Source organism: Gopherus evgoodei, chromosome 2 (assembly GCF_007399415.2).
Source record: "Gopherus evgoodei ecotype Sinaloan lineage chromosome 2, rGopEvg1_v1.p, whole genome shotgun sequence".
Classification (NCBI taxonomy): domain Eukaryota; kingdom Metazoa; phylum Chordata; order Testudines; family Testudinidae; genus Gopherus; species Gopherus evgoodei.
The window spans coordinates 56,162,606-56,174,649 of NC_044323.1; the positions used below are offsets into that span (position 1 = coordinate 56,162,606).

At 41.6% G+C, this 12,044-nt stretch overlaps 1 protein-coding gene across 4 annotated transcripts in view; it reads left to right on the forward strand.

The window, feature by feature from the left end:
* Positions 1-12,044, forward strand: part of LRRC72 (leucine rich repeat containing 72) — a 108,569-nt gene that overhangs the window by 47,432 nt on the left and 49,093 nt on the right. For 2 of the 4 annotated variants that reach the window (XM_030550700.1, XM_030550703.1), the window contains exon 1: positions 10,551-10,700. The exons of the other annotated variants lie outside the window; for them this stretch is intronic. In XM_030550700.1, coding sequence (XP_030406560.1) covers positions 10,668-10,700 — 33 coding nt within the window. In that variant the 5' untranslated portion in view covers positions 10,551-10,667. Of the gene's footprint in view, positions 1-10,550; positions 10,701-12,044 lie in introns of those variants that run through there. 4 annotated transcript variants of the gene reach the window in all.

The window sequence follows — 12,044 nt, forward strand, 5'->3', positions numbered from 1 at the left end:
GAGAAACTGAGAATTTTGAAGCCTGAACCATCTGCATTTCTATCTGTTATATTTTTCAAAAGTGCATAGTATTGTGGTATCCAAGTACAAAAAGTTGTGTCAGATGTTCTTTCTTGCTCAGACAGAGCCCAGGTTTGCTTATCTTCAGAGCAGGCTGTAATACTAATTTCTTCCAGCAGGAGGAAGAATCATAGTTTTAGATTAATAGATTATACACAGTTCTTTTTGCAGAGGTTCTTAATATTTGGAAGATGATATTATGTGATATGGGCAGTATTGGTAATTTTGCTTTGAAAAACTTATTTGTAATTTTTACCTTTTGTATGAGCATCCAGGTTAAAGACAGGTGCTCTAAAAAGTCAAAGGAATAGATACATCTGGTACAGCAAAAAGAAAAGTTACTGATCCTTGTATTATCACCCTAAAATTTCTCACACAACCAGGGATTTTTTTTTGTCTCCAACAAAGTAATTTTTATAGGCATGGACTTTTTTTACCTCATAAATATAAAATAAAGCACTGTATTATTGATGGGAAATATTATGGGCACCCTATTTCTAACAAGCTATAATACACTTTAGTATGCTGGCTTATAGGGTAAGCCTGGCTATAAATTGGCAAAAGCATACAAACTTGTAGTACATGGTAAAGCATAGAACCAAATGGAGTTTTCTAAAATATACAGCCCAAAATCTAAACCTCAAGTAATCTAACTGGAAACTCAATATCTCAGAAATCTGAATGTAAAGAGGAAACATCATTTACAGGAATTGCCTCAAGCACGTAGACCAGCTTTTTACTTTAATATGATTCAGTTAAGTAGAATTTAAACACCTCTAAAGAAGACAATTTTGACAAAAAACATAATTATATATACTTTACATATGAGCATTCGGTCTTAGGGTTAAATGCCTGTCGAACTGAAAGCTGCCTATTGATAGGGCTATCAACTCTTAATTAGATGCTATTAGACAAAAAAGCTAAAGCATTTTTTTTCATTTGTTTAGCAGTTTCTCAGCAGATTCTGGGTCCTAACGGAACCCAGGAAGTTAAGGCAATTGCCAAGGAAAAAGTTAAGTTTTGCAAAATATTGATTTGATGACAACTGTATAGTTGAGGAGGGAAAACTACCTTTGTTGGGCAGAAGTATGCCTTGTTGCTTTTATTTCTAAGGCTCTAATACTGAGGACTATAGCTTGATTTTTCTAGTAATTATAGCCTAGTATTTTAAAATGTATTGTCATTCATGAATACAAAATGAAACATTTCAGAATGCATTACTTTGCCTTTACAAAGCTTAACATCTTTTGTACATTTATCTGTGATTCATAATATCTATATTTTGCTCTAATATATTTATTAGCTGGTATTATATCAATTTATCTATCAAGGGAAGCTACAGCTATTTTAGGGTACATCTATACTTCAAGCTGGGGAAGTAATTCCCAACTCAAGGAGACATACCTGTGCTAGCTCTGATCTAGCTAGTATACTAAAAACAGAGCACAGCCCACTGCAATGTGAGCAGTAAGTATGCATGTAGGGTCTCAGGCAGATATGTACTTGGGTGGTTAGTTATGTTAGTTCATATTGAACTGCTCCAAACTCTTCCTCAAAGACCTTGAGACATGTTTATTTTTTGTCTTTTCCAGTGATCAACATTTCCTCTCCTCATCTTTACCTTCCAGCATTCTGTGGTTCGTGCTGGTTCTGAACTTGAGAAAAATACCTTTTCTTTCTAATTTGGAAGGTGTATCTTCCTACCTTATATTTGACAGCTTTTACTCCTAATTATAACATGCCCATTCTTTCAGTAGAATCTCCTATCCTCTCAGACAATTTATGACCACAGGTAGCAAAAAAAGTGTGTGATCTTGTTTGTATTTATATTCAATAGGTAAAGACAGTGCACCACATGCTGTGGACCTGCTAAATTATTGCCCCTTTTGATGGCTTCCTATTTCTTATGGCAAGGACAAACATATATCTTAAACTGTTGGATTCACTCCTTTGTGATTCACTTTGTCATCTGCCATTGTCCATAGCAGGGGTAGGCAACCTATGGGCATGGGTGCCGAAGGTGGCACGCGAGCTGATTTTCAGTGGCACTCACACTGCCCAGGTCCTGGCCACCAGTCTGGGGGCTCTGCATTTTAATTTAATTTTAAGTGAAGCTCCTTAAACATTTTAAAAACCTTATTTACTTTACATACAATAATAGTTTAGTTATATATTATAGACTTATAGAAAGAGACCTTCTAAAAACGTTAAAATGTATTACTGGCACGTGAAACCTTAAATTAGAGTGAATAAATGAAGACTCGGCACATCACTTCTGAAAGATTGCTGATCCCTGGTCCATAGGATTGCCAGGACTCAAAGTGACTATATGAGCAGTATTTTCCTATAACACAGTGGCTCTCAACCTTTCCAGACTACTGTATCCCTTTCAGAAGTCTGATTTGTCTTGCGTATCCCAAGTTTCACCTCATTTAAAAACTACTTGCTTACAAATCAGACATAAAAATACAAAAGTGTCACAGCACACTATTACTGAAAAATTGCTTACGTTCTCATTTTTACGATATAATTATAAAATAAATCAATTGGAATATAAATATTGTATTTATATTTCAGTGTATAGTATATAGAGCAGTATAAACATGTTGTCTGTATGAAATTTTAGTTTGTACTCACTTTGCTAGTGCTTTTTATGTACCCTGTTGTAAAACTAGACAAATATCTAGATGAGTTGATGTACCCTCTAGACGATCTCTGTGTGCCCCTAGGGGTATGCATACCCCGATTGAGAACCACTGCTATAACATATTTAGAGTGGAACAGGGAAGAGACTCCCTACAGAAGAAATGGCGTATCCTTCAAAAGTCTTTACTATTTAGCCATATTTTCCTGTGGAAAGGGTTTGAATAACACATGAGTAGGTAATATGCCATTCTAACAGAAGGCCATGACTCTAAATTGTCAAGACATTAAATGTATGATTCAGGTATACATGCTGAAATATGATTTATAGCAAGGAATATATAAAAATCCATCTGTTCTAAGCCTCATATCAAAGAAGAAAGGGAATATCTCATTTTTAAATTTAGCTCTGAGTTTAAGAACCAGGAATGAAAAAAAAGCTCTTTTTTTCTCCAAGAAAAGTTGGCCTTTGACCATTTTGAATAAGGTGGAGTGCTATGTAGGGCGATGAGTATAATGAGTTTTCCTTTTTCAAATATTTTGTCTTTATGGGACTGGGAGACCCCAGTGTAGCTCTCAACAACAAGCTTCCTTGATGCTGCTGAGTTTCATATGACTAGGCTGGCAGGGCACACACTTTGGCAGAATTGTCCATGTCTGTTGAAGAGACTAGGACTAGAATAGCAGGGATGGCAGAGGTCAGGATAGAGCTGCACTGACTGAATTGTGGATGGAATTTTGCAGAGTACTTGTCCACAATATGTGCTGACTCTCTCACTTTCATGAGCACCACAGGGTACACACAAATGCTGCAAAAGCACTATTGAATGTCTAGGATTTCAGATTTGAGGCATAACACTTGTCACACATCACAGTTTATAAGTACCTACATGGGGAACAAATATTTTGATAATGGGCTTTTCAATCTAGCAGTCTAAGGTATAACAAGATCCAATAGTTTGAAGTTGAAGCAAGACGAATTCAGACTGGAAATAAGGCATACATTTTTTAACAGTGCGGGTAATTAACCCTTGGAACAACTTACTAAGGATTGTGGTAGATTTGCAATTACTAGCAATATTTAAGTCAAGATTAGATGTATTTTTTTAAAAAGTACTATGCTCTAGGAATTATTTTGGGGAAGTTCTATGACCTGTCTTATACAGGAAGACAGAATAGGTGATGATAGTCCTTTCTGGCCCTGGAACCTATAGCGGAGTGAGACATAAACTTTACATATGTGCATTTCACTTGAGAGTTAATAATGCCTGTCAGACTGAAAACTGCCTATAGATAGACCTATCAACTCTTAATTAGAGTGCTACACAGCATTTTTTCATTTTTAATAGTTGCACCACGTTCAAGATATGCACCAGTTTTATAAAGTGCCTCTTTTAATGCCCAACTAAGTTTCACAACCCATAAGGCAGAAGTGTGAAAATTATAGAGCAGATATTCCCATACTTGCTATGGGTGGGATTGCAATTTATCTTAAAGTAATTAAAGAGAAACAATGACATATTTCATATGTATCTGTGAGGTACATACAGTTCATGATAGAACAAGTTTTCAGTCCCAGTGCCAGAATAACCTAGCCAGTGGGGATAATTGATCGGTTTTATGCACTAACACACATTGTCTAACAGCACTCATAATCTGTGGTTGATTGCACTGTGAGCATTGCCAAAATGCCAAACAATCCCCTTACTGTGAACAAGTTCATAATATTTATATTGACAATTGAGTGTTGAAGACAAGGTTCCATCAGTCATTCTCCAGAGTTAATAATCTTTTAATGTCCAAAATCAACACGAGACTGCACAATCCAGACATTCAGATTTTCATTACTTACTTCTTTAAAAATTCCCATTTTATATGTTGTGCCTTTTTCACCTAAATGTGAAAATATTTGAACATGTGAAAATGTTCCTATAATATAGCCCAACTTCCAGTTTGTCTTCTGTTTTGTATATTACTTTACTATGTACTTCTTCCAGAACAAAACATCTGCGTTTTCAAAAATGAGATGCAAAGCTTGTTTTCGAGGTGGAGAAAATATCACCATGTTCTATTATAAAATAATGTTCTTTACTTTAGCTCAAAATTCAGGGTTACAGAATAATGGAAACAGCTTTAGAATTAATGCTGAAATGGCATTTCCCTTCTACATACAGATTTTCAGTCACTGTTAACTATCTCAAAAAATTACTTTTGGGGCTCAAATTTCTTGGGATACATCACAACCTAAAAGCTTTTTTTTAAAAAAAAAAGAAAAAAAAAAAAGAAATCACAGAAGGCAGTGCTGTTTGGGCATTGGACTGGGAGTCAGGACACTTTTTGGGTTTTTTTTTTTTCTGGCTTTGCCATTGACCTAGTGTGAGGTCTTGGACAAATTACTTCAGCTTTCTGGGCTTTGATTTCTCCATCTATAAAATGGAGATTAGGATACCTTCCTCTGTAAAATACTTTGAGATGTGTAGAAGAAACTCTCTGTATATAGTAAGAGCTAAATAAAAGTATTAGGGTCTGGCTACACTTGAAATTTAAAAGCGCTGCCACGGCAGTGCTTTGAAGTGTGAGTGTAGTCGGAGCGCCACATAAACCACATCCCTTATGGGTGTAGCTTGCAGCGTAAACCTGCACGTAAACCACATCCCTTAGGGGTGTAGCTTGCAGCGCTGGGAGCCGGGCTCCCAGCGCTGCAGCACTGATTACACTGAGGCTTTACAGCGCTGTATCTTGCAGTGCTCAGGGGGGTGTTTTTTCACACCCCTGAGCACGAAAGTTGCAGTGCTGTAAAGTGCCAGTGTAGCCATGGCCTTAATCTTTTGGGTCAGAAAAAAAATCCTCCAATTTTGAATTGATCCTATCCTAGTTTCGTATCATTATGTCTGAGGCCCTCTCTGCTAACAATCTTTTGTTTTAAAGAAGTGGAGTAGAACAAATAAAAAGAAAGGAGAGGGAAAGCATTAGTGGAATAGCAAGAAGAGCAGATGAGGAGATAGCAGAGCAGGGAAGGGATTAGCAAAAAACAGTGTTGCTATAATAAGGGATTAAATCCTGAACCTATTTAAGTCAATGGAAGTTTTTCCACTTACTTTATTGGGCTCTGGATTTCACCTGACCTCTTTTCCCCAGAGATCACACTAAAGGGAAAGTATCCTTTATGGGGCAAAGAATGTCACTGAAGGAAGGTGCTGCTTTCTCTCATTTACCTAAAGCTGAATTTCTGTGCTGGAGATATAAAGCCAGGAACACTCTTTCTTCTTATCAATGACTTTTTAAAATTTCCCTCCTCCATGTTCTGTTTCCTTCTTTTTCTCCTAATAAAAATGGTATGGTCCCTAAAACTGATGATGTTTGAATGCAGCTACCCATTTGAGGTTCAAGGAGTTCAGTCCGGGCCTACACAGGAAAGGGCTTTTCAGACCAATTGTGCAGCACAGAAGGCCATCAGAGCACTGAAAGAAGAATTGTCTAGTTGTGCTGTTGTCTGGAAGGCCGGCTGCAGGCATATTTGTCTTCACCCACTGTTCCATGAGAACTATGAATTATGACTGCTTTGTTTGTATGACTGAGCTGCTCTGAAGTGTTGCAAGGCCTTTTTTTAAATTTTAGTTGGGGCTACCTGAGACTGTGTGTGCTTGGTAACCCTGCAGGTTAAACTCATAATTTGCTGATCAAAAATATCATGGCAAAATACACATAGCAGCGTATAAACATAAGTTATAAACATAAGCTGAGATCATGACTAAAAGTATGTTTGCCAGATAAGTCTGCGGGGAGAGTGGCTAAACTCTTCCTCAGACACAAAGGGCAAATTGACACTTCAGCTAGGTGTAAACAAGGCTAATGGACCATTACTGCTAAGTGGCTATTCTTTGTCAGGAAAGCAAGCAGGGGCAAAAATTCTATGTCTTAGCAAAGAAACAACATTGAGTTTCCTTCCACACAGATTGCCTGTTGCCTTGCTCCCAACTGGAAATGCTTCTCAAAGTAGGAACAGAACTATAATAAGAAGACACTGCATCCCAAAACACTGCTCTCTCTTTCCCTGCCCATTGCATTTTCTGTGCTTGAAAAGACAAAGGAAGGAGCCATTAGACTGTGGTGGAGGGTCCTCCTAACCTAAAGAGTTTGGTCAGTAAGACTGCTGAAAGCATGTTGTGAGAAAACTTTGCTTTGCATCTAACCTAGTTATTAGGCTCCACTAAGCATTTTATCTTTATTTTTCTTGTAACCATTTCTTACTTTGATGCTTCATTAATTGTACTCACTTAAAATCTCTTTGTAACTAATTAACTTGTTCTACTGTTTTGTCTAATCCAGTGTGTTTAAATTGAAGTGTCTGAATAACTGTTTAAAATAATAAACTGGTATATCATTCCCTTAAAGAAATAATGGACTTAATATATTTGTACTATCTAGGAGAGGGCTGGGCAGTATAGGGCATATATTTCTGGGAATGGGGCATTGGGGTCTCCCTGCAGCATAACCAAAGCGGGTATAAGTCAAGGTGTGGCTGGCTGGCTGCTGCACACACAGATATAGCTGGGAGTGACTTACATACTGGAGGCTGTTTGTGAGCAGTTCAGGTTGGAGGCCATATCAGCAGGGCATGGTAAAGGGCACTCCAGGGTTACAGGGCAGGGGTGACCAGGAGTGAAAGTAACGGAATGGACTTACTGGTACGCCGGAGTCCTGAGTGGGGGCATGACGTAAACCAGAAGAGGCGTGGCCTTTAAAGATTTAAAGGCCCTGGGGCTCCAGCTGCGGCTGGGAGCCCCAGGGCCTTTAAATCACCCTGGAGTTACCAGCTGCAGAGGTGGCCGGGAGCCCTGGGGTTGCGGGGCGAAATAAAGGGCCGACCGAGCCCCGCTGCTGGAGCTCCGGCAGTGATTTAAAGGGCCTGGGGCTCCCCGCAGAGGCCAGAGCACCAGGCCTTTTGCATTCCTGCCCAAGCCAAGCTCTGGTGGTGATTTAAAGAGCCAGAAGCTCCGGCCGCTGTGGGGAGCCCTGGGCCCTTTAAAGCACCACCCAAGCCCGGCTGCCGGAGCTCTAGCAGCAGCGCTTTAAAAGGCCTGGGGCTTCCTGCAGCGGCAGGAGCCCCAGGCCTTTTAAATCCTCGCCCGAGCACAGCTGCTGGGCTCTGATGGGGATTAAAGGGCCAGAGGCTCCGGTCACTGTGGGGAGCCCCAGGCCCTTTAAAGCGCTGCCCAAGCCTCGCTGCCAGAGCTCCGGTGGTGGCGCTTTAAAGGGCCCGGGGCTTCCCACAGTGGCTGGAGCCCTGGGCCCTTTAAATCACTGCCGGGGAAGCTGATCCAGTCCAGCACAGCATACCAGCTCTTGCCAGTATGCTGTGCCAGACCGTACTGGCTTACTTTCACCTCTGGGGTGACACAGCTATTCATTAGTCTGGATTGTGCTCTGCCCAGTATGGCACACACCCATCACAACTGTTACACTGGTACCATGCTTCACTGCTCATAGCACTCTTTGGAAAAATGGAGCAGAGCAGAAGTTAATGCTGTTGGATAATGGTACTGTTAAGAGGGCAAATGTATGGCTTGTTGTTGCAGCTGTATATTAACATAAAAATAGATATAAACCCTGACCTTACATTTCAAAATACAACAAAAGTGATCGTTTAATCGCACCCACAACTGTGTTAAACATTTACCACAATACACATAAATAACAAGTCACATCCATGAACATCTTAAAATGTAAGTGATAGATCCCAGAATAGAGGAAAAAAACATCCAAAGGGAAGAGGCCAGGCAGGTAATGGTTGTAGGAGGTAAGATTATATGTACACTCACTATTTAAAATACTTGATTTGTTTTTAAAAGTGTAAATATACTCTTTTCAAGTTCTATTTGCCTAAGTGGGAGCCTGAATAAGGACTTCAAGCTCCAGGCTGGAATAACTAATTCTCCTTAGATTAGCATCTTCACATTAAAAGTGTGTTAAAAAATTCAGCTGCTGGAAATTTCATTTTACCATTATAGATGAAAGCATGGTTCCCATTTTTGACTGCCCTTCTCCCTTTACAGAATTCCAAAACAATAGCTTTGTTGTGTTGATTTAAAGCTTGTTCTTCTGTGAAATCTAAAATGAATAGATTGTCTTTCTATATACCTGTTTGCCTTTCAAGCATTTCCTCATTGGCAGTAAAGCACCATTTCAATCCACGTCCCAAGAGGTATTTTAGCAGCTAAAATGAGTGATTAAAGACTTTCCTGCTGTTATTTATATACTCTTAAGAAATCTAATTTTTCTTATTTAAGATTTTCAGTTGTCTAAAGCCACCTGGCTGGAATGGAAGCTACTTTCACAACTTTTCTGTGACAGTTTCATTCATGCAATATATTTGTAGCTCCAGCCGTCCACCACACACCACTCCATCCATTTTTTTAGTGGTCTGAACATAATTAATTCCATGAATGGTAGTTTATTTATGTATTTGCATGTACAATTCTTATTCTTTATTAATTGCACACGGTCTGTAACACCTATTTCTGTTAACTCCATGTAACTGAAATTCTAAATATAATTCCAAGTCTTCACACAGATTTTTATTGCAGCTAGATCATTTTCCATTTTGCCACATATATATTTTCGGTCTCTAGAAATGGCCTTATGCTATTTTTCACTCAATCTATGTAGCATAAATGGTAATACAAATAACATGGCAACAGCTGTTTGGACATGTGGAAGTCATAAATATTTTGAGTTGGTTTAAAACCTGTGTTAAGTTGAATGCATTTTATGTCACAGCAAAATATGTGTTGAAGGAACTGGACTCAGAATGTGTATTAAGGTGTGAAGCTGATTTGTAAGTTGCATATCAGTAGTGTAAGTGGTATAAATTTGTTGTACATTAAAGTTCACAAATATTTGCCCAACTGCCAAGAACACCTATGGCTACTACTCAAATAATGACAGAAATACAGGGCTGTAAAAAAGATCCTGTCTTTCCAGTTCATAAATCAGCAAGACCCACTAAAGCCAAAGATGACCTCAAGCTTTTTCTGTTGCTCTCATGTTTTCCCTTCCCTGAGGTCTCATACCAGGGCACACTGACTTCAATATCACTTTTTTTTCTTTCCCTGCAACACTCAAACAAGGAATTCAGAGAGTTCAGATGTTGGGGCAGAGGCTCCATCCAGGAACATAACTATAACTGAGGGCTTGTCTACACCGGCAACATTAAAGCACTGTTGTAGCTTGTGTAGTAGAGCTCTTCCAGCGCTCTAAAAAACCCACCTCCATGAGCAGCGTGTGCTCCCGGTGCTGGTGCACTGTTTACACTGGCACGATACAGCGCTGAAACTTGCAGCGCTCGGTGTGTGTGTTTTTTTCACAGCCCTGAGCAAGAAAGTTGCTGCACTGTAAAGTGCCAGTGTAGACAAGCCCTGAGATTAGCTATTTCAGCTGCTCCCACTTCCTCCCACACAAACCCCTCCAGATCTGCCTTCAATTCATGGGCCACTGTGGAGGCTCAGGGGGCCACTCTACTGCTAGACCTTTGCCTATTTCTTCAGGGGTGCTGGAACCAGTTTTATCGTAGGGCCGCTGAGAGTCACTGAATGAAACAGTAAACCCTGTATTTACAAGGGAAACCACTTCAAGTCAGGCCGGGGGCGCGGCACAGCCCTAGTTCCAGCACCAACGGATTTCTTTTAGCTAAGCGTCCAGTTTGAATACATTACTTAGTCCCCAGCGCTGTCACAAACCCCCATCATGCCCCCCCAACACTGTCACTATGCCCAAACCTGCACTGCCCTGATCACCGCCCCCTCGCTTCCCCGCCGCGCGAGATTCCTAACTGGGCGCGCCCCCAAGTTCGCTGCCGGCCCCCTCCCAATTCCCGGCTCCGCGGTCCTTGGCCCTCACCCCCGCTCCTCTTTGCTCTTTCCCTGCCCCCAGGAGCCCCGGTCGCTTAGGAACAGGAAACCAAAATGGCGGCTAGTCGCAGCGGCAGCAGCTGCCGGGTGAGTCCCTCCGCCTCCCTGCCCGGGGCGGCCGCGCCACGCTCTTGAGTCCAGCCCAGCCGCCAGCCTCCCGACCCTGAGTGGGGAGCGGGCGCCGAGCCGCTAACCTCCCCCCACCAATCCTGCGCAACCTCGCTTGGTATATCCCGGCCCCTAGCGCCCCCCCCGCCCCCTTTGTATAATCTCTCAGCAAGACCGCCTGCCGCACACTGACGGTGTAATGGGAGAGGCTGACACTGACCACTGCCTCTGCCCTTTGGGGGGAGACACTGACCCATCAACTCCCTGAAGGAGAGAGGCAGTAACCCCCACAGGAACCCCACACCCACTGCATGGGGGTAAAACTGTGATCCCACAGCAACCCCCAAGAGCGGTGAGACCATGACCCCCACAGAACCCCCCCATGCCCTCTCTGTTGGGGTGACACAGTGACCCCTGTGCCTCCCATACCAGTGGGGGTGAGTCAGTGCTCCCCACAGCAACCCCATGCATCCCATCCCCATGGGTCAGAGAGCAGCTCCCAAAGTAAGGAGATAGCTCAGTGGTTTGAGCATTGGCCTACTAAGCCCAGGGTTGTGAGTTCAATACTTAAAGGGCCATTTGGGGCAAAAAATCTGCCTGTGGATTGGTCCTGCTCTGAGCAGGACTTTGGACTAGATGACCTCTTTAGGTCCCTTCCAACTGTGATATTCTATGAGTCTAGCCCCCCATGGGGGGTGAGACTAACCTTCACAGTAACCCTCATGCCCTCTCTATTGGGATTAGACAGTGACTCCCCCCTGCACCCTTCCAAGGTAGTGACTTGCACACAGCAACCTCCCCTTCTCCCCATTGGGGTGAGAGGCAGTGATCCATACAGCAAAATCACTTTCCATCCCTATTGTGGTGAGAGAAAAATATACAGAAAATCAGCAAACCTTGCCGTGCCAGCTGAGTAAGACTACCTACTCTTCCCTTATGCCATTTTATCTCTAAAGGGAAAGAGTCTTTGATATATGCAACAACTTCCCCTTCATCATGTCCTTACAAGAAAAACCTATAAAATAAACAGCAGCATGTCACCTCTCCATTTCATCCTCAAGAGGTTAGAAAGAAACTGACACAAGTATGATGAGATGTCATGGATTATCCCAATTTTAAAGTCCCAGATTCAATCCCACTAGTATTAGCCAGGCAACTGGATGATCAGATAAATGCCCTATCCATCTCTGTATGCTCTAATTCCTCTGTTTGCCTCTTCCTTCTAAAATTGTGCTAGATATGGATGCTCAGTATGAGTTATCCTATAAACCACTTTTTGGTAGTGAGGGAGAGTCCATGAGGAAATATCTGGTATGGAGAAGC